The sequence below is a fragment of the Sciurus carolinensis genome, chromosome 13 (genome assembly GCF_902686445.1).
Source record: "Sciurus carolinensis chromosome 13, mSciCar1.2, whole genome shotgun sequence".
NCBI classification, from domain to species: domain Eukaryota; kingdom Metazoa; phylum Chordata; class Mammalia; order Rodentia; family Sciuridae; genus Sciurus; species Sciurus carolinensis.
This window is the reverse complement of record NC_062225.1, coordinates 90194802-90217417: the sequence shown is the minus strand read 5'-3', so window position 1 is coordinate 90217417 and position 22616 is coordinate 90194802. Positions and strand designations below refer to the sequence as shown.

Below are 22616 nucleotides of genomic sequence, written 5' to 3'. Positions count from 1 at the left end.
ACTCTAGTCATAAACACTCCCAGCTTCAGGGGTGGCATTGCCCTCTGCTGTCCCCACCTTGACACATGCCAATCCTCCCCAGAGGATGGGGTCAGATCCAGGATCCCAAGGGCAGGGAAGGAGACTCTGGGGAAGCCTGTGTCTTTCATCACGGTGCCTGGGCCCTTGACAGCCACAGTTCAGGGCACAGTGCTGCATCAAGTGTGTGAATATGTGTCCCTTCAGGGCACGATGAAAGACACAGAAAGCCTCGCACGTGCACAGCATAGTACAGCAGTTGGTTCACGTGCCATTCAGATGGACCGGATATGTCAGAAAGATTTTGATGCTATCTTTTATGATTCTAAAAACTACGTATTTGGGGAGTTTTTGAAAAACAGAGTAAAGCAAAATGAAGAAAATAAAAATCGCCCATAATTGCATCACCCAGTGGTAGCTGCTAATCTAGCTCAAGCTGTTCCAGTTATGCATATTGTTCAACAGAGCTGAGTTCACACAATCACTTTATTTCTGCATCATGTCTTCCAAAGGTTTTAAAGGCAATTAGCCTTTATACTTTACTGTGAACCGTCTATTCTTACCAATTCACACTGACAGATGAGAAGACATGACAGCATCCAAAAAACCACACTGATTTAAAAAGCAGTGAGTGGATTTGTACCCTTGTTCTACAAATTCACTTGTGTGTGTGTGTAAAATTTATGGTTTGAGTTGTGAATGTCCCCCAAATTCCTTATGCAGAACACTCGGTGACCAGCCAGACATGCGCTGGAGGTGGTGGAACCATTAGGAAGAACGGTCTTGTGGAAGAAAGCCTGGTTGTTGGGTGATACTGGGACCCTGGCCTCTTCTCTCTCCTCCTTGGCTGCCAGGAGGTGGGTAGCTTTCTTCCACCATGGTGTGTTGCCTCGCCACAGCCCCCAAAGCAACGAGGTCAAGTGACCATATATTGAACCTCTGAAACCCCTGAGCCAAAAAAATCCTTTCTCGTTTTTTGTTGTTTACCCCAGGTATTTTGTCACAGAGACAGAAAGTTGACAAGCACACACACATTCACATATGTGTATCTATATGTACACACATATACACATGCATACACACACACACACACACACACACACACACACACATATATATATTATGCACATACACACTTAGATATATATGCCCACAAAGCTTCTCTGTGCAGCTCATTCCTGGAGGATCTGGGAAACTGCCCAAAAGCTATTTGTCATTCAGGGCCAGCTCAACTTGTCCCTGAAACTCTCTCAGCAACACTCTGAATGGATCAACCTCTCAGTTCTTCCTTGGACTTTAATTGGCTTTCAGAGAAAATCGTCCTCACAAGTCTGTTGTTGCTGGGGTGTCAGAGGACCCAGCGTGTTCTTGTGGTGGATGCCTCCTCTGTCTCCCACACCACGTTTTCTAGAAAGCCTCCTGGACCCAGGCACCCAGTGCCGGCTGTGCTGAAGTCACCCCTGCTAGTCAGCTCAGGCCGCCCCCACAAAATGTTGGGTGCCTGGAGATGCGAAGCCAAGGTGCAGTGGACTCATCCTGACGTGAGCTCCTCCTGGCTGGCGAGAGACCTTCCCTCTGTGCCTCCCCGTCCTGCACCCCCACAGTCACAGCCTGTCAGAGATGAAGCCACCTTAGGACTTCGCTTGACCTTCTTACCTCCAGGGACCCTCTCTCCAACACAGGCACACTGGGGGCCAGCTGCCAGTGGGGGGGGGGGGCCTCGGTTCAGCCCTTTGCATTAAGCGTGGTGGGTGTGAGGTGCCTCAGGTGGGGGCAGCTCTGCACTAATGGCCCTACAGGGCCATCTACACGGGTCAGCTGGATGGAGTACAGAACACTGCCCAGTATGCCTGGGTCCCGGGCTTTCACTAGTCCCCTCAGCGACTGCAAGAAGCCTGAAACCCCCCATTACTACTGAACTTGGGACCCCCTCCTCCCTCCCACCCCTTGCCCATAACATTCAGTGCATTTGGAGAAGTGTCAGTCATCAACTCGCATCAAACTGTCGTGGGGATTGTCCCCCGACCCTCCCAGGAACAGGCTGGGTGCGGGGAGAGAAGGGGATGAAGGCAACATTGAGTCCCTCTGAACCTATTTGCCTTTTCTAACCTGGCAACACCTACAGGATCCTTTGAGCTTAAAAGTTCATCCCAGGAACAGTTTGGTTTGACCAGACCTGGACTGGACACCATAGAAGATGCCAGTGATGAGGAATCAGGGGTTTGCCGTTAAGGAATTCCCAAATGTTGGGACAAGAGTCAGGCAGGAGACAGTGCGTGAGGGGGTGCAGTCACACGGAGGGGACAGGGCTTCAGGGCTGCTGACTGCAGTGGAGCACGGTTCCCCCCACCTGTGTGCGTCAGGGAGTGATGTCGGTTCTCAGCCTTCGTGCCATCAGCTGCAACATGAGGCCATATCACGAAGAGTGAGGGCTGAGGGGCTGGCACACAGTCAGGCTGCCTGACGCTCCTGGCTGACCGTGGCTCGTCCTCCAGAGTGTTTGACTTTACTATGGTTTGAAAGGGATATGCACTCAGTAGGAGCCAGACTTTGAATTTTGAATCTCTATGCTTTCCGGCCTCTGGATATGGGTCCCACATCTTCTGAGGCTGAGCTGAAGCACCCGGAGACCCAGGCTCAGGAGGGAGTGTGGACAGCTCAGTGCGCTGTGCTGCTGAGCTGAGTCGTCAGCAGGTGTGGCATCTCGCGCCTTCCCTGTGCGCTCCGCTCTGCCCAGGATGGGTTTATCAGAGGGTAAGGGGCAGAGCACCTGCAAGTGGTGACCAGCAGCCACTGGTGAGATGACACTGGATGAGCCCCATTCCTCCTAGTCTGAGATCCTCTAGGATGAAATGTAAAACCTCATGCCACAGCTCAACGTCCTGACGCAAATTGATGTGAGCAAGAGGAGGACTCTTGAGCCTGGGGTGACATCTTAGACCACATGCCACAGGAGAGGACTATCTTGCTGAATGTCCTCACTTAGTAAGCACCTGTGATGTGAAAATCATCAGGACATCCTGACTTGCTCAGGGGTCCAGAGTTAGTGAAGAGGAGGCTTCTATAAACTACTACATAAACTAGGATGTTGAGTGGTGGGAGAAGCAGGAACACAGTGCTCACCAAAAGATGTGGTGTGGGAGAAGGAGCTGAGGGAGATGCACGAGGACATCTCCCCACGCGGGGTGAACTGAGGGCAGGAGAAGGGAGGGTGCGTTCTCTAACACTGCGCTCATGTTGATGGGGAAGGCGAACGTGGTGTTACACTAAGAAGGTGACCGAGCGTCCAGGGCACAGGACGGGCAGAGGGCAGAAGACCTCAAGGAGCCACGGCCATGTCAGGGTCAGTCCCAAAACGAAGTTTGAAACACTGGAGACCTTCGCAGGCTGACCCAGGTGGGAAGCACGTGGCGTGCGTCTGTGTTCCTGCTGTCTCGTTGGCAGCCGGTAGGAGCGGTGGTGGTGTGGTGTGTGGAGAGAGATTTATGTTTTGTCTGCATTTTATGGAGATTGAATAATCAGCTTCTAGGAACACTTACAATCACAACAGAATAAAAGTTAAGTAAGAACACACACCAAAATATTTCTTAGAAATGAGCAGCAATAAAGCAAAGCAATCTCTAGTGGCCCTGGGAACAAGTTTTAGGGCAGAAGGGGCTCCACAGCCCTGGCCCGTCCTTGCTCCCACCATGCCCAGAACTTGGCCTTCACAGGTAGCATCACCCTGCAGCTTTTGGCCCAGCCCTCCTGCCATGCTTATCTAGGTAGAAAACCCCTGATCTGAGCAAGGCACAGGTTCTGCTACTGGAACGTGTTTTATGGCTCCCCTTTGCAATCTTCCTGCAGTGGATCCCACTCCTGTCTTGTTATCTCAGCTTGGTTTCCTGGGAGACAGTCAGAGGCAGGACTGACCACAAGGAGCAGCTCTCTGAATGGTGCCTCCAGAGGAGAGAAGGCAGCAGAGCCCTAGGTCCCCTGCTGAAACACTTACCTCCAGGGCCGGAAGGGCCCCCCGCCTTGTCCCAAGACAAGCAAGCAGGGTAGACTGACCCTGCATGCGGCAGCTACTGGAAGCGGCAACTTCCTCTGGCAGAGAGTGCTTCCCAGCAAAGGAGCCTTAAGCATCCCACACTCTAGCAGCTGGGGAGGACAGCGCCCCAGTTCTTTCCATGGGGGGTTCTCCACAGGTACTACAGCCTCCACTGCTCCTGTGTGTATCTCAACAAATCCAGTGAGTGGTGGGACACCAAGTCTAGTCTCCCCTGTGACTCTTTGAACCTCTAGGGAAATACTACAAGTGCCAGCATCCTACCGGAATGCACTCCATTCCCCTGAGCTGGGACCCGGCCTGGGTTCCTTAGTGTGACTTACTTTAATCTATCTGATGCTTGGATTCCTTCCAGGTTCGCGTCTTGTTCTGGTTCTTGGCTCCCTGCCTCAAATGGGCTTTGACATCCTGGACTGCCTGACTCGCTCTACTTACCTGGAACTGTCTTACTTCTTTGTAAAGATACAACTGCCTCTGAATGATTGCTACTCAAAACCAGCCCCCAATGGACTTGTTAGATGGTTTAATCTGGACTGTGCTGCAGTATCAAGTCCTCGAATTTCCACAGCTTGTCAAATGCAGGTTTAAGTTGTCCTGGGAAATGTCCTACCAAGGGCAGCCCAGTGACCAAGGCCAATTTCATTTGGAGCCACCATCTCAGTATGAAGTCTTAGGTCACTGCGATGGGGTCCAGCCAGTCAGTGAGTCTCGAAGGTCTACTCCCCACTACAACCAGCAGCCAACTCTGCCCACAGTCCAGGGAACAACACGATTCACATGCTCCTGTCTAACTGCAAGACAGGTGGGAATCTGGAGAAGCACCTGGGTATTCAGGGAGTATTAAATGTCTGCCCACGACTGAATCTACCTACTGTTGAATGTCATTTAATTATTCCTTCAGAATTGTGAAAGCCTTCAGAAACGTTGTCAAGCCACAAGGGCCATATTCTATTGATTGCCACAGAAAAGCAGTGTAATAAAAAGTGAAAGGATCGATGAATCAGCCAAGAGCCACAGCGAACGCCACACGATGCCACTGGCTGGAAGCAGATCTTGGAAGGCCTCGGGCTCCACGTGTAAAACACCAAGAGTTGGAAAATTTGCTCTCTGGCCCTTTGGGGTTCTAAATGCCCCCTAGAATCTGTGGCATTTATATCCATGGCAGGCAGGACTCATTTGCTTCCTTTGATGCACGTTTACTAAATACCTGGAACTTGTCCTACCTGTGGCAAATACAGTGCTCTGCTCGTCTCAGAAGACCACATCTTTACTCCCTGGGAGAACAGCAGGGAAAACTGGCTTTGTTTTATTGACATATCAAACTTTTCATTTACTATCTCTTATTTTACCACCTTTGAATGGCATTTGCTTTTATTATGAGCCTCATTCTCTGTGCTGTGGTCATACACGAGTACCTCCCAGGTACCTGCATTAGTTGGCTAGAACAGTTGGTGGCTTAAACAACAGACATTTATTGTCTCACGGTTCTGGAGGGCTGTTAGTAAGTTAGCCAGGGGTCTCCAGTAGACAGAATCAATGCAAGACTCTATCTACCTACCTATCCATCCAAATACCTCAGTTCATGTGATTATGGAGGCCAAGGAGTCCTATGATCTACCATTTACAAGCAGGAAACACTGGGAAGCTGGTGGTGAAGTCCAGTCTGAGGCCAAACACCTGGGCATCTAGGATGGGATGTGGGGTAGGTGGCACCAGACACACTGGAGGAAGAACTGGAATCTGAAGGTCCAAGAACCAGGAACTCTGGGGTCAGAGGCAGGAGATGATGAATGTCCAGGCTCAAGCTGACCCTCCAGCCTCTATGTTCTTTTGGGTGGTTCACAATGGGTAGGTGGCTTCTGGACTCGGTCCATTGGTTCCAATGCTACTCTTCCAGGAACACTTTGAGAGGCACACCCACAAAGAATGCTTCAGAGCCCTGTGGGCAGCCCAGGGCCCAGTCAGGCTGACACACAATGGCCATCCCAGGGTCTGCAAGTCTGAGCTCAGGTTCAGCAGGGTTGGCTCCTCCCCAGCACCTGAGAGACAACCTGTTTCTTCCAGGTCTCTCCCCTGCTTCTGGGGGTTCCCTGGTCTTTGTTGGTGCCTCTTGACTTGTGCAGCCTCACCCCAATGCCTGACTTCCTGTTCTCTTGTGGTTCACCCCATGCATGTGTCTGTGTCCACATTTCCTCTTTTCATAAGGACACATGTCCTACTGGCTTAGCGCCCCCTCCACTCTGATATCGCCTGGTCTGCAACAACTCTGTTTTCAAAAGGGTTTGCCTTCTGAGTTACTGGAGGTCAGAACTTCAACCTAACATTGTTAGGGGGTCAGTTCAGTCTGTAACTGTGTTGTCATTAAACAACAGGAGGAATAAATGCCCTGCTAGCTGTACTCTCTCCTTTAAGTTTTTCTGATGCTGCTTGAAGAGAATGTCTCCACACCCTGTCCTACGTGGCTGTGACACACACTGATGTCAAGGTGGAGAAAGGGGAGGAGTCTGGGAGTGGAGGAAGGTGATGTGCATAGGGAAACTTTCCCAAGGAGCCCAGAGAGGGCAGGGACTTCCTGTCCCTGAGCATCACCCTGGGAGGCTGTGCTGCCCACCTGGAGCTATGCACCTGCTTCTGAGTAGATGAGCAGCCACAGGTGGGCTGAGGACAGGAGCATCCATCCCCCCTTCTCACCACCACCCACCTCCCCAGATTCCTGTGTGTCCCTAAGAAGAGAGTCTGAATGGGCTCTAACATTGTATTTCCTATTACGCTTTAGAAACAGGAAATGTAATCTATGTTACAATTTAAAAAATCAAAACCATGTGAATTTTCTCTAATTATAGAATGTGATTACAAATTTACACAATTAAATTGTCTATTTTTGCTTTTTAAAATGTAAGCCATGAATGTGTGTCTTGAGTTTCCCTCAATTTTGTGTCTAGACAAACATTTTCAAAATGGATTTCCATTTTTCCACCCTGTAGACCAATTTTGCATGCACTGATTCTCTGGGCAGCTTTCCTCTTGCACACACAAGGCCCACAGGAGGTTACTTGTTCAGTGAGTGAGTGACTGAGCCACATCACCACAGGCAGGGACACTTAACAATGGGCACTGTGTCAGAAAATGCGCATCTTCTGTTGCTGTCACAAAATACCTGAGATAAACAAGGAGGCAGGGTTTGTTGTGGTTCATGGTTTCAGAGAGCCATCTGTGGTAGCATGGTCCAGGTTTTTAGGTCTGTGGCAAGGCAGTGCATCATGGTAGAGGTGTGTGGTGGGGGACAGCAGTTCATCTCGTGGTGGTCAGGAAGCAAAGAAGGAGAGAGAAAGGACCCAGATCCCAATATTTCCTTCTAGGGAACAAGCCTAGTGACCTCCTTCCTCCAACCAGGTCCCCCTCTTCCCAATGCACCATCAGCTGGGGATCAAGCCTGCAGCACAGGAGCCTTGGGGGCACTGGAGATCCAAACGGTAACAGGTATCTTTTAAAACCCGGTCAGCATAACTTACTTCATGACCTGCGCAAGGGTGGAAGACCAACCATAATGATAGGGATGATCTTAGAGTTCTATTGCAAATAAGAACTGGGACAGTTGCTCAGAGGCTCCAAAAAGTCAGTTTTACTCATTATTCATTGAGCACTTATTATGCTCAAAGCACTGCAGGGAAATTCATGGAAAAACAACCACACCACTACCCTAGACTCTCCTTCCTCTCTCCCTCCCTCCCTCCTTCCTTTTTCTTTCTTTCTTTCTCTCTCTCTCTTTCTTTCTTTCTTTCTTTCACAAGGGATTGAACCACTGCCTAACCACTGAGCCACATCCACAGACATTTAAAAAATTTTCTTATTATGAGACAGCGTCTCACTCAGTTGCTGAGGCTGAACTTAAACCTGCAACCCTCCTGCCTAAGCCACCCCAGTTGCTGCAATTACAGGTATTTACCACCATGCCCGGCTAAAACTCTTAATATCTAAGAATCAGAACATAAATAAATACCCCAAACACGAAGGTGGCAGATGCCATAATCCACATAGAAATAAACTAACACTTGTGTTCAGAGACCCAGGCATAGGGCAGGTGATGGTGAGCTTGGAAGGCTTCTAGAGAAAATCACACCAGGGGTGCATTCTGCAGCCTGCTGCCAATGTGCTTTCACTGCCAAGGTGCCGTCTTTCTCCGCATCGCCCAGCGGTGATGGCATTAGCAGAGGCACGTGCAGCATGGGGTGAAATCACACACCACCACATGAGCACTTAGTCTCAGCTGGGTGAGGGTGTGGCTTTGCACCCAGCCCGCATGTCCGTTAGCAGTCCCCCCAACCTGACTCCTATAACTCTGTGTGTTGCAGGGCAGTCTGCATCTCAACAGACTGCTTTACCCGCAAGTACCCTGCACAACTTCCGTTCCTTGTGCACTAGCAGGCACCCCTGCCTTCTAGTCATTCATTCATAAGTAGTCCTCATTTCAGGACTCCCCGCAACCCTGCCTGGCTACATGAGGGATGAATGTATTTCCCTACAAACTCAGGCCATCAGCCAAAACAGTTTTCATCTTCTGGACAGAGGTTGGAGTAACAAAGTGCTGTTGTTAGAATTCTTCACATTGTGCACTTTTCTTAAATAATGACATTTCTACAAAGAATTTGACTGAAACGGAAGCATCAGAAGGCAAGTACTTGTTCTTATTTAACAGAAAACTTCTCAATGCAGATGAGACTGATTTGGAGGGTGGGGGTGGGGATAAAGCTGTGAATGTAGCAGAGGAAGACAAATTATGCAGAGCTTCAAGACAGTTAAAAACCTTCTGCTTCAAATCTTGGGAGAAATGAGATGAACAGTAATTAAAGACTGTGGAGTCTCAGTTTGCCAGTAAAGTTACTTGACTTATTTAATCCCTCCCAGGAACTCTATGACATGCATAATATTGCCACCTGCACTTTCCAGATAAGAAAATGGAATCACAGAGCAGTTGAGTAACCTGCTTCAGGTCTGGTTAGTGGTGGTAGAGCTTGAATTCAGACCAGGAAGGGTGGGGGCATGATATCAAAGAAGGAAGATACTGCAGTAGGGTTTCTTTCTTTTTCTTTTTCTTTTTTTAATACTCCTAGAGAAGATTCTGCATTGTATATTTCATGCACATGGGTGGGTTTCCTTCTTATATGCATGTCTGACATAATTTAGCGTCTAGAGGGAGTGGTAAGAAGACTACTTAGGAATTCCACGTTCTGTGACAGATCCTAGATCCTAAAGACCCAGAAATCTTAAGAAACGAACAGCTATGCCTGCATCCCGGGTAGTCACAGCCTGCCTGGTCAGCAGGTTGCCCTCTCCGTCCCTGAACACGGCCAGGTAGTAGGGTGAAAATAATGATTCTTGTTCGGTTGCCACAACAGACCACCAAACTGAGGTTCTGAGAAGCCCAGGGCCTTGCTCCCGTTGGTCTGGCCTGTGGCCAGCAGTACTTAACCCCAGGGCCCCAGCTGCTCCGCACAAGGCTCCCTCTAGCACCTGGTTGGGAGCGGTAGGGTGGGTCACCCATTTCTTTCCTCTTTGCTGATATTTGTTCCCCCGGGGGGTTGCAACCAGGCGGCCATCATTCTTGGGTTGACCAGGGCACTTTCACAGGGCTTGGGGCGGGGAGCCTGGCCCCGGGCGCGGCAGGGCGGCAGGGGGCGCTGGCGGGCGGGCCCGGCCGGGTCTCCGCGCGCCCTCGCTGTGTGCGCGCTCGCGCCCCCGCCGGCCGCCGCTCCCCGCGCGGGCTGCTCTCCGGGCCGAGGGCGGGGAAGAAATAAAGGGCGGCTGCTGTGCGGGCCGGCGGGCGGCGCGGGCACGGAGGCGCGGACAGTGGGCATCGGCGCCCCGCCGCCGGTTTCGGGCGGAGCCGTCGGAGCCGCGCGCCACAGCGGTGCAGGAGCCCGGGCCGCGCGGGACCAGGTAGGTGACGCGCGCGTCCCTTTGTGTCGGCATCACTGGAGCCGGCCGCGGCGCGGGGAAGGCGGGACGCGGCTCTGCGGAGTCGGCCTCAGGGTTCGCGGTCGAGAAGGTCCAGCGGGTCCTGCCGGGCGTTCGGGTCGCGGCGGGGCAGGGTAGAGCAGCGGCGGCCTGGGCTGGGGACCGGCCGGTTTCGGGCCGAGGGCACTCGCCCTGCCCTCTGTGGCCCGATCGGGATGGCGCCTGTGCCCTGGACCCCGTGGCCAGTTTCGAAACCTCGCGCCCCGGGCGCCGCCTCCAGCCCAGCGGGGTGCGGGTCTGCATCGCTGCACCCGGGCGCTCCGGGCCAGGACCCGCGGGCCCGGGGTCGGGCTCGGGGTCGGGCTCGGCCAGCCACGGGGTCCTGGACCGGGCGAGCACTCCAGGAGCGGCCCGTGGCGCCCAAGGGCAGGTCCGGCCCAGGGCGGCGGGCGTCGCGCGTCCCCCGCGGTGCACACCCAGGTTCGGTGTCGCGGCTCTCGGCAACCCCGCCTACCCACTGCCTGCTTTTCCCCGTGACACCGCCGCCTGTCCTCCCTGCCCGCCCCCTCCGCCTTCCCTGGTGGCAGGGACGCCCCGCTCGGCGGAGAAGTTCCCTGCAGGTCTGTCCCACTCCGCCCTCCGCATTATTCCCTGGTCACCCGCACCATCCGATTTGGTTGCTTGTGCGAACTGGAGGCTTCTTGTTCCTAGAGGAACGAATGACTTCTTTTACCGAGTGATCTTCACAGGCGTGTGTTAGGGTGTTATCTCCAAAACTTTGTTCTCCCCTTTTTGTTTCAGGGTAGGGGTGGTGCTCGTTGAAATGCTGTCCCCAGCCTTGTGCAGGGTCAGAGGAGAGTTAGATAAGACCCCAAGGAAGCATCAGAGAGGGATCCCTCCTGCCCTCGGTGGGGAGCGGCCAGACCCAACACTGGAAGGAGACCTGACATCGTCTATTGGACAGTTTTTTCCTGGAGTGCGGCCTGGGAGATGGAATAAGCGCTGGTCCCATAGCATGCGGCAGGGCGAGAGCAGTCACAGTGTGTTGATAACTTGCCAGGCAGAGGGCAGGTGGTCTGGGCACCCTGGGAGCTGTGGCAGTCCTTAGAAGGGAGAGGAAAGGAGAGCAGGGACAGGGCCATGTGAGGGAGGGCTCTTGGGGTTGAGGTGGGTAGGGTGAAGATGGTGGGAAGGGTCCCTTGGGAGGGAAATGCCTTACAGATGCACGTGTGTGCCTGACCTCTCCCAGTGACCCCAAAGGAGACCAGAGACTTACTTATTTTGTCCTCTCCTATAGTGTGTTTCGGATCCAGGGCTGTGTACTTTTCTAGTGCCTTCCACAGTTTTATTTTTATTAGTCTTTAAAGAGTGCAAAAGAAATATGACTGGAGAGATCCACTGGAGACAAATCCTGAAGTTTTTGAATTCCAGGCCAAGCTTTGGGCTTGACTCTGTGGTGGTGGGAGCCATTGACGATTTTGGAGGAGAGTGGTTACTGCAGTGGGTTGGGAGCTCAGGCTGCCCTTTGTGGACCTGAGAGACACTCTGACTGGGTGTGGCCTTCCACCTATAGTACTTGACAGAGTCCACATGGAGTGGGGTCCATTTGAGAAGATGGGTGTACACAGTCCAGTTTGAATGGAATGGAGAATTTTCAGAATCAGCACAATTTGAGTTCTGTAGTTTGTGCTTTTAAAGATGCCCTAATTCTGATGTTGGTACCCCTCCCTGCAAGGGAACTATTGAAGGGCAAGCTCAGATGAATATTGCAATCCATGGGGGGTTTGGAAACGCAAGAGCCCTGACAGATGTGTTTTATAAGCATATTCCAGTGCCCTTGGTTTACTAGCTTGTAATCCCTGTTTCCAGACCGTTCCTAGACTGCAGAACTTCTCTTGGGGATTTAGTGTGGCCTGGGACTTTGAAAGGCCCTCACACACTCTTCGCCTGAGCGGCAGAGGTTTGCAGTCAGCCAGCGTCCCTGCCAGCCTGGCAGATGCCAGAACTGTGAAGTTGTTTTTCCCACTGTGGTTCCAGTTTGGCTTTGCAGCCTTCTTTTGTTCAACTTTCTCCTCCCTACTGGGAGGATGCCTCCCTCTACCACTGAGAGTCACAGAAGTAGGTAGGACCTTGCAGACCTGCTAGCTCAGCCCCCACTGTGACCAGGAGGAAGCAGAGCAGAGAGAGAGCAGGCAGCCCTGGGCACATGGGGCTGTGGTGGGTCTGTCTGGCCTGGTCTTTTCTCTCCCTCTGCTCTTGCAGCGGCTGGGGTATGTTTGCTCCCTGGGGAACCTGGTGCTGTGAAACCTCTTGGGGATATTGAGCCTCAGATCTTGCCAGGGCATTTGACACCCTAATTTCCTGGGGTATGGTTATCAGAGACTGCCTGGAGATTGTGGGTGGAGTAGAGAGTGTTCTGAGAGAGATTGTCCTTGTGTCCTCTGGGTTCTTTTCTACCTTTGAGATCCAAGAACTAGTCATTCGAGGGGATCCTTCCAGAGCCAGTCTAGCTGGTCCACATGAGTACCTTTTCTTAATTAGATGGAGAAATTAAATGGAGCAAGGGTTAACATACCTGCGGGACACTGGGGCTCCAGGACTTTCTGACCCAGCTGTCTGACCTTGGGCAAGTGTCTTTCCCTCCCTGGGAGGACCCCAATTTCTTCAGAAAAACATTGACATGTTGGCCTAAATGTTTTTCTAGAGTTAGAAATAAAAATGTGCTGGTTCAGTGGTATTTTCGAGGAGGACCAATATTTCAGGGCAACTCGCCATATGCAAGCATTTGTAAGAATTCTTGTAAGAAAAAAAGTCTTTTAACTTTCATAAGGGTGGCTTTTCTCCAAGGTCATATGATTAGAAACAGGGCTTTAAGGCAGGCGGAGGAGTCTCCATCTTCTTTCCTTCCGTGACTCTATAGTCTGAATTGGAATGTTCTTCCTGGCTGTTCTGTGGGATTGGGAGAAGGGCTTTCTCTGGGGAGCAAGTTACAAGCTGGATGCAGTGTTAGCAGGAACACTCAGTTCCTTGAGGGCCAGAGGAAGCCTGGCAACCAGCGTGTATCATCTCCTGTGTGCTTGACCCTGGATTGAGAGGAGACAGACTTAATATTCATCACGCACTGACTGCACCAGGCCCCGCACATCCTTGCGTTGCCTGGACTCAGGAGCAGCTCTCACCGTCCAGTCCCACTGCGCAGTTGCGTGTCCCTCCTGTTCAGCAGCCAGAGGACAGCGAAGCCTGGAGCAGAGACGTTGCCCGAGGTCTCACTCTTGCTTGGTAAACACTGAAGCCTGAGTTTGAACTCAGAGGCCTGCAGAAAATGATAGATGCTTTGACCTTAAGGATGCTCCTGTCTGGAGAGTGGAAGCAGAACCATTAACAGGTTACTTCAGCAGCAAGGTCAGGGCAGCGTGGAGGTGCACAGAGTGCAGAGGGGCCCACGGGAAGACACCTGCTTGACTGGCATGGTGAGGAGCCTGCTTGCTGGGACTTGTAGGATGAATTGGAGTTAGCCAGATAAATTGGAGGGTCAAGGTCAAACTCGAGGACTGAAAGTGGCAGGAAACAGCCTGGGGTGGTTAGGGAACATAGAAACAGCACAGAGGGCTGAGCTTACCTGTTGGTTGATGTTGGCCTGTTCCAGGGTGGCCAGCTGCCTTGGAGAATGTTCAGTCTGAGTCCCTCTAGCCCTGCTGCCTTCATTGTGGTGTCTTCTGAAAGTTCCCATCAAGGTGTTTTCCCTTCCGTGGTGTTTTGGAGCTCCCTGGAAGTGTTGCCCACATTTCCCTTCCTGTCCCTCCAGTTCAGGTTGGTGGAGGAGAACTCGGGGAGATAATGGGCAGCCACCTGTAACACCTTTGCCCTTAGAGTTCAGGGGCAGGCTGTCCTATTAAGAGTGGCTCATGATGACTGGGGGACCTTTCCAGGCCTCAGGCTAAGAGCTGGGAACTATGGAGCTGGGAGCTAGCCCAGGTGCAAGCTTTGGGCCAGCATAGCTCTGCAGACAGATACCTGTGGAGCAAAGGGGGGACATCCAGGTTCAGAAAGTGCGTGGTGACCGTTGACTCAGCTGGGTCATTGAGCAGGTATTTGTCTGACCTAGGAATGTACATGCCTCTCCCAAAAGCTGTTGGGAGAACTTTTTAGGCTTCCAGAGAGCTGGGTTTCAGCAGTTCTATGGACCAGGGCATGCTGGATGTTGGATGGGTGGTTTGGTAGGGTCACCTGGTGGGGAGGGAAAATGTAGAGACATCAAACTAGAATGTTTCTCACATGTACCCTGACCCCTGCGAGCTGTGCAGAAAGTCAAGAAACCTGGCCTTCTCAGTGCACCTCAGAGTCTGGATGTTTTACCTGGCTAGGGATCCCATTGTCTTGACTTTATCTGCATCCTAGTCTGGGGGTGTGCATGTTCCAGGTGGCACTTCAGGTTCCTGCACCCCTTGCTAGCCCGACCACGCCTGTCCCAGGGAGGTCTGCCACAGCCCCTGAAGGAGGAGAGCCTGCTATCAGAGGTTGCAGTCTTCCTGTGCCCCTCAGCTGCAGTGGTGGGAAGCGTCCCCTTTAAAAATACACAGAGCTCAGCCTCTCTTTCCTCAAGCGCGGACTTCTTCTTATACAGGTGTGCGTGCGGCCCGAGTCCATGCGGGTATTTTTAAATTGGATGCTGCCTGTTGGTCCAGCTGGTGTTCCTGGTGTTCTGTCTGCTTCCCTCTGCTCACCCCAAGTCCATAGCTCCAGCAGCTCCCGTGTCCTGTTAAGAGCCTGAGGGACCCTCAGAGGCAAGCCCAGGATTCCTTACACTTTGCCCCAGCCTGGCTGTGCAGGGCCAGTCTCGCAACAGACACCAGCTGGACCATCCTCTGTCAGCAACGCTTGAAGGCCCCACACAGATGTCACCCTGTTCTTTATAGCCATGGAATGTGGGCCAGTGTGGAGATCCACTCCCAAGAAAATAACCACATGGGTGACAGTGCAGCTCACTCCTGAAAATCACCACGTGGGTGCCTGCAGGGCCCCTCTCCTGAGAGTCACTGAGGTGGAGGACTGTGGAGAGCCACTCCTCTGTGCTGGCCTTTACAGAACAGCATGTGGAACCACAGAGAGGAAATGGACAGGCTCAGAGGGCTCGGCTCTCCCGCTGCCCTGAGCTGCTGCGATCTCTTTTCCTCAAGCAGGATTTTCTCCCCCGGGTACTTCCATAGCAACTTTTTTTTTTATTTTTTAGGACCTATAATTGCTTTATGTAATGTGATTTCAGTGATTTATGTAACTCTTAGTTCCTCTAGTGAATTTCGAGCTCTGCAGTGGTAGGAACGTATTCATTCTGGCCTTCCCCGGGCGCCTATCCTGCTCCTTCTGAATAAATTTTTGTTAAGTGGTTGAGGACACCAGAGCAGCCTGGTTCCGGGGTGGGCCCCGGGGTCGATGGAAAGGAACAGAGTTGAGGTTCAGTGTGAGCAGAGTGCACTGTTAGCACACTATCTATGGAGGTCAGGTCACAGAGCAGTGCCCTGCAGGACTGTGTGAAGTCAGGTGTGGACACAGGCTTGGTTCCAGAGCGAGCAGCCCTGGAGGCCTAGAGAGTGGAGGGAAGCCCCTGGGTACTGCGGTTGGTAGCCTGGCTGTGCAGACAGCAGCCAGTCCAGCGCCTGTGCAACCAAGGCGAGCCTCTGAGGGCTTGTTGCTGGGCTCCTGCGCCTGTGGCCTCCTGTCATGCACTTGAGGCAGGAGGTGTGGTCCCGACCTTGGGATGTCGTGGTCTTGCAGAGGGAGTGTGGTAAAGAGCTGACTGCGTTAGGTCAGCACTGGAACCAGCTGCTCTCGTCCACACTCGTGGGAGGAGAAGCCAGGCTTGGAAGGGGCTGCTGGGGCCTGCGGGCTGGGCTCTGAAGAGGTGGGAGGCGGAGAAGTGGGCGCTTGGGCAGCAGCGGCGGTGTGAGTGAGGGCGTGCTCCCAAGGATGCCGCGAACCCCAGCCTCGCAGCGCCGGTGACCATCACGGTGGGCGCTTTCTCAGGAAAGCTGGGGTGCTTTCACTAATACATGGCGGCCGTTTCTTACAGGCCTGTTTGCCCGGTACGGTAGGAGGGCAGGATGTCCCCGGGGCTCTCCACGAGGAGTCCAAGGGCTGCTAGCAGCCACACCATGACTGAGGTGTGTGTGGAGCCATCCATGGTACTCGGGTGGTCTCTGTCCTGGAGTCCGTCTTCCGAGCCACTGTGTTCTCCTTGGTGGCGGAGCACTTGTGCGCTCACAGCGTGCTACAGGGTGTGCCCCAGGGAACTTCGCGTTGGCAAGAGTGCACGCTTGCAGAGGCCCGCAGGACCTGCTCCCCTGGTGTCACGGAGGACACAAAGAAGCAACTGGTCCTGTTGGTTGCTTTTTCTTGATTGCCCTGCATGTCACGTGGTGCCTCTTGGTACTGTGAGCCCTGCTGCCCAACAGTGTAGGGCAATGGAATGGATAGAGCTTCCAGAAGATGCCCGAGTCGGTGCCCAGGATGGGACACTTGTTGACTCAGCAGTGTATATTTCCTCTTAATCACTTGGCTGGTTTGGATACTCATGGACCCTGGGGACCAATGGGAAGAGCTGGCTCTCTGTGCCCTTAGGTCACCATTTCTTCTACCTGTCTCCAGGGAGCATTTGTCACGGCCCTGAGCTCTGAGCCAGTCTGGTCACAGGAGGCCAGCAGGGTGGTGCATGGGGCCAGATGTGATAGGAAACTGAATTTTTTGATCGCATCAATTTGTGGGCCCCTGCGAACCACCTGCTTCTGTGTGTCTCTCCTTTCTGCTGATGCTGCTCTTGGACCCCTCCCTTACATTCCTCTGTCGCCATACACAAGGCAGAAGTGGCCAGATGTGAGTGTGGGATTTCCTTTTCATCCTGGGACAAAAGCAGGCAGGAAAGTCAGAATGTGGTGTGAGCGAGCCACAGGTGAAAGACAGGTTCACGGTCCAGAACCCAGGCAGGTGTGACCTGCCAGTCCCAGGCTGCCCCTCTGTCTCTGCCTCTCTGGCTTCTCTTCTTGTAAGCACACCAGTCATTTTGGAGTACTGCTCACCCTATTGTGGTCACATGGACATGATCGCATCTGCAAAGACCCTGTGATGCACAGTCACACTGCCGGGGCTCAGGAGTCCAGCGTGTCTTCTGGGAGACGATTCAGTGAACATATAAATATGTACGTGCACACCCGCATGCCAGCTGTGTGTTCGCGAGTGTGTGTTAGTCTGCGCGTGGCAGCATACCTGTTAACGAGGACCTGAACCGGCAGATGTCTGTGTCCTTAGTGAAACGGTGTTGCAGGGAGGCGTCTGCGGCTGGTGCAGCTGCTCCGTGGCGCCTCTGAGGACCACGCTCTCCTCTTTCTGCCCGCCTGGCCTCAGCATCCTTTCACTTCCTGCTGGTCACCCGTGGTCCAACATGGCTTGCCTCAGATGCGAGTTTACATCTGTGTATCTGGTGCCAGAGAGGTGGGGCAGTTGGTGGCCATGATTCCTGCCCCTCTCCTTCAGGGAGAGAAAGGTCTTTCCCAAAACTGGCAGGGAGGGCGGGAGGGAGAGCCTGCAGGGGAGGCCGTCCCTGAGCACTGAAGGATGGCTCTCAGGCCAGCTTTCCCCTCCTGCTCTTCCTGGAACAGCAAGAATCTACCTGGGACGGGGTCTGTGTTGTTGTGCATGTAGCTAGGTGGCCTTGGTGTTGTGGGACCACTGCCGTGAGCCGAGGCAGGGCCCCGCACTTCTGTGACTCCAGCAGCACTGTGCCCAACAGGTGCTCCACGAGGAGCTGCTGACCAGTCCACGTTTCCTCCCTTCAGAGGTGTTTGAATGCAGGAGGAGTCACTTCCATTTGTGAGAATGTTCGCGTATTATTCAACTCTATGGTCATTTGATTTACTTTTATTCATTTGACCAGAACTACTTGGTCCTGGAGATTCAAGGGCAGGTTGAGGATGAGAGAGAGGGTGGAGAGGAGAGAAGGGCGGAGGGCTGGGGAAGCTTTTCTGGAACAAGGTGGCCCTGGCGTTCTGTGGTCTGCAGGGCAAGGTCTCGTCTCCTGAAATGGTGGGATTTTGCACCTTCCAGCTTTGCTCTAGGAACAACCACCAGAGGGAAGACCCTGGAAGCCCTCCTCTCTGGTGCGGTGACCATCTCTCTGTGAGACGTGGCAGGTGCAGGGCTTCTCCCTGAGCCCGCCTCGGCCAGGTGCTGTGCTGTGGAGGGTCCTGCGTGAGTGACAGGCTCAGGCCTCAGCTTCAGTTCCTTGTGAGATGACCGAGGGGTTCCTGCGTGTGGATTGGCCGCTGCCTGAGTGTCTCTTATCTGCTGATACCTTAATCACTCCTGGGGCTCGTTCCCCCTTGGCCCTTAGCTCGGCTTGCTTGACAGTGACCTTGTTTTCTCTCTGTCCCTGGCCATGTGCAGTGGGTCCAGCTTCCCCAGAAGGGCAGCTCAGCTGTGCTTCCTTGGCCACTGATGGAGACCTCTGGTGCAGCCTGCTGTCTGGCAGAGGAAGGCTGTTTTCCTAGAGGGAAGGACTTCTTCCTGTGCAGCAGGAGACACTGAGTGCAGACCAGTGGGGGGAAACGCAGCCTGTCCAGGAGCTGGCCCATCCAGCATGGAGCTGCTGGTCCACAAGCCTCTGCGCCTGGACCTCTGCTGATCCCAGCTGAGCTGTGCTGTCAGCGGGTGTCAAAGATCTAGCACAAAAACCAGAATGTAAGGTTACACATAATTTTATGCAGTTCATACATTAAGGTAGTAAATTTTGATTATGTTTGGGTAAATAAAATATTGAAATACATTGCTCCATTTCTCTCTGCTTTTCTACTGTGGCTACCAGAAAATTCAAAATCACATATCCAGCTCACGTTGCTTGCCTGGACCCGAGTGCTGCTGCTCTGCGCCTTGGAGGTGTGGCTCTCCGGGTGAAGGCCCACCTCAAGTGGGCGTGCTGTGGCACGTCTGGGTCCTGCACATCCTCCGTGCCCAGCGTCGATGACTGGAGAGGAACCTTCCACCCCTGTGTCCTCCCCAGCCCAAGCAGGTGCACCTTGAATAACAAACTCCGCTGCCCCGCCAGCCCCTCACCCGGTCCCACTGTCCTCCACTAACCTCCGCCCGCTGCTGGCCTCCTTTCTGGGGTGTCTGCGCTTCCTGTGGTGTTCTGGCATTTTTCCTGCATCTTCCAAGTGTCTCTCCTTGGCCTGTTCTCCGTGGCTGGCCTTCTTGCTGCTGTCACCTGACACACCGTGGTCCTGTTGCAGGCTCCCTGCTGTCATTGCTGTCCTCGGCCTTTCCTGGCTCCGTGGTTAAATCCTGGCTCATCCTCCGTGTGCCTCTTCCAGAAGGCGGTGTGGCCCCTGTAGGCTTCCTCACCTCCCTGGCCGGCTTTGGCATTGTGGGGAGGACAGGGCAGGAAGTGAGCCCCCTTTACTCCCTGGTCAGGTCAGGACAGGCACAGTGCCAGAGGCTGGTGAGCTTTGCCAAGCGGAATGTCTTGAAAACCTGGAAGTCAGCGTTAGCTTCAGAGTACTGAAGAACTCCCCAGCGTTGATGTGGATGCATCTGTTGTACTATGTCAGCAAAATCTGTCATGGCGCCGCTTGAAACTCAGAGCACAATTAGAAATTATGTTCAGCCTGAAATGAGGGTGATTTTTAAGTTTGGCCTAAAGGTTAGACCTGGAAACAGGGCACATCCCAGGGTGGAGCACCGTCTTCTAGCAATCCTCCATGATGGAGATGACGGAGAATGAGGTCTCTCAGTCCCAGATCTGCTGGGGGGCGTGGAGCAGAGGGCTGTGTGTATCTCACTTGTGAATTTCCAGCACAGGACCCGGTATACTTTCAGTGTGTTGAACTGTTAACAAAATTTTATATATATATACACATATATATAAAACATATACATAAATATATGTTTGCATGTGTGTATATATGTATCTACTTATATATATGTATTATATATTATATATAGAATTATACATAGTATATGTTATTTATTACATATATATTATTATATACATTTATAAAAGAAATTAAGATCTTGTCTGGAGGTTTATGTGTTCAAAATTGGTCACCTCTGCAAACTGACCCCAAACGTGCTGCTAATAAAAATAATCATTTGGAAGGTCACACACTCTAGTTTGTGTGACTTTAAAGTACTTTGACTTCTCTCCGTTGACTGTGTACGTTAGCCACACCAGCCTACTTGCAATGTCTCTTCCATTATGTGATGATAAATACCTTGGAAGATAAGATGAAGGTTTTCTTGGGAAACATGAAATGATTTTTTACAGAATTTTTTTTCAAAGAGAAATTAGCTGAAAGGAGCTTTTTCTCCAGGAGGAAGGAGGCCCTGCGGCAGGAAGGAGGTAGTGTGAATTCTGCTGGCGGGCAGGAGCAGTGAATTCTGGATCTGAGCTGGAGAAGGGGTGGCTCCAGGGGCACATTTTCTTCCTCTGCAGAGGCTCTACTCCCTTATGCAGCTGCTCTTTGGACAGTCCAGCTCCAGGAAATACTGCTAAGTGTGGAGAAAAAGACTCTCAGATGCTTGTCTTAGCATGTTGTTTTTGAAAATAATAACCCCAAATGGAAGACATCTAAATATGGTTAAGTAAATTGCATGCTCTAATTAGATAAGGTTTTTGGATATTTTAGCCATGGGAAAATGTTCATGATATATTGTTAAGTGAAAATAATCGTGAGACAGTATTGTATGTGCAATATGATTTACAGACATGGAAAATAAGCCGAGGAAAAGAATCATAACTCACAGGGATTCTGACATTTTTTCTGTTTTTGATTCTTTTATTGTGGTTTTACTGTTGGCCTCTGTATCCATAGATTCAGCCAGCTGCAGATTGAAGGTATTCAGGGAACAAACTTTCCCTGTACTGAATAGGTACTGAAAATGTCAATACTCCCTAAATCACAGCATAGTGACTCTTTACGCTCCATGTTTTAAATTTTGCAGGAGGCTCTGCACACACTGTGACATCGTCTGTGGGAGACCTGCACACTCGTGGACCTTGCTGCCCTGGGGGGGCTGGCATCAGTCCCTCACTTGATGCTGAGTGCCGTCTGGAGTTGGTTGCACAGTGCAGTCTAGCATGAAGCATGTTTGCATGTGAAGTTTAACTTCCCCCAGTGCCCACACACAGATTTTGTTTCATAGGCAGCCGTGGTATAGTTTCTCAGATAAACCCTATATCTCAAGTGGACATTTGCACACAGTGACCAAAAGAGAAACAATTAATAAACAAGGAAGAAGTTTGGCCATTTTAAATGAGACACAGCGAGAAAGCCCAGGCCCTGCTGCCAGGGGTGCATGCTGCCAAGGTCAGCCCCTCCCCTCCTGCCCTGCAGACAGTTCCAGGGCCATTGGGAATGGCAGTGAGCCCGAGGGAGCACGCACCCGATAGGGCGTCTGTGCTCAGCTGTGCCCAGGAGGCCAAGGGACGGGTTCTAGGACTCTTGCCCAGGGCTTCCGGCCCCACTGGGACTTGTACAAAGACCTCTAACCCCTCTGCAAACGTTCCCCCATGTTCATCTATAAAACGAGAGCAGTTCCAGGGTTACATTTTTGAAAGGGCTCTTCTGATTCGTCTAATGATTATGGAGATCGTGTCTACGAAGATTTGAAGAAGGATTTGAAGACTTGCCAGAAGGAATCAGCAAATAGCCCCCAGAGTTGCCTGGTGGGGAGGTGGGAGGCGATGGAAAATGGGCTGTGGGCACTGAGAGGGACGGCACTGCCGAGGACTTCAGCCTTCCCCTGGAAGACACTTCGCTGGCTGAATCAAAGATTGCCCTTCCTGCCCACAAAAACGGGAAAGTGTCCGGGCTGGGCTTGGAACTTGGTGGAAGAGCTCCTGCCCAGACGCCCTGAGAGCAGCCCGAGCACCGCAGAGCAAGGGAACAGAAAGGGGGAGACTTCGACCCTTCTGGGCTGCTAGTTTCCCCTCGTTTTCAATTAAAGATAGACTCGCTGAGTGGAACCTTGCCTGCTCCTCCGTCCTCTGGTTTTTTGTCTGAATTGTTGCTTTGCAGTAAACTGAGTGAGAACGGGAGCGGCCCCCTGCTGCGGAGGTGCCAGGCTTCAGCTTTCCATGCCGTTGGTGACGCGCATTGTGAGGCGAAGGCCTGCTTGGCACTTCTGTGTTAGGTGTGTGCTGTGGCCCAGGGTCACAGGAGCCGAGGAGGCGTGGAGTGCTGTTGTTGGATGGGATGTCCTTGATGGAGCAGATGAGGTTGGTTGTTGGTGCTGTCCTCACTCATTTTCTGCCTGCCAGACCCACCATTTCTGATGGAGAGGTGTTAAAATCTACAATTATTCAACAGCAAACTGTTCTGTCTCCCCTCCCATTGTGTCAGTTTTGCCTCATGAATTTGAATGCCTCGTTGTAGGGAGGGTCCATGTTAGGAATTTTTATGTCTTCTTGGAAAATCGACCCCTTTATTATTTTGTAATGGTCTTTCTTTGTTCCTGATGAGTTTTCTGTTTTGAACTCTGCTTTGTCTGAAATTAACCTAGCTTCTCCAGCTTTCTTTCTATTGGTATTAGCATGTACATCTTTTGTTAT

The 22616-nt window shown here is 52.2% G+C and overlaps 1 protein-coding gene across 3 annotated transcripts in view; it reads left to right on the top strand.

Annotated features, from left to right (window-relative positions):
- The first annotated feature begins 9786 nt into the window (after nucleotides 1-9786).
- The window catches only part of Rnf144a (ring finger protein 144A), a 100885-nt gene continuing 88055 nt past the window's right edge, over nucleotides 9787-22616 (top strand). The window contains exon 1 of one of the 3 annotated variants that reach the window (XM_047523229.1): nucleotides 9787-10003. Coding sequence is in view for 2 of the 3 variants with exons in the window: in XM_047523228.1 (XP_047379184.1) it covers nucleotides 22143-22283 (141 nt within the window). In the remaining variant the exon portion in view is untranslated. Of the gene's footprint in view, nucleotides 10004-21531; nucleotides 22284-22616 lie in introns of those variants that run through there. The other 2 variants (XM_047523228.1, XM_047523227.1) reach the window with 2 other exon arrangements.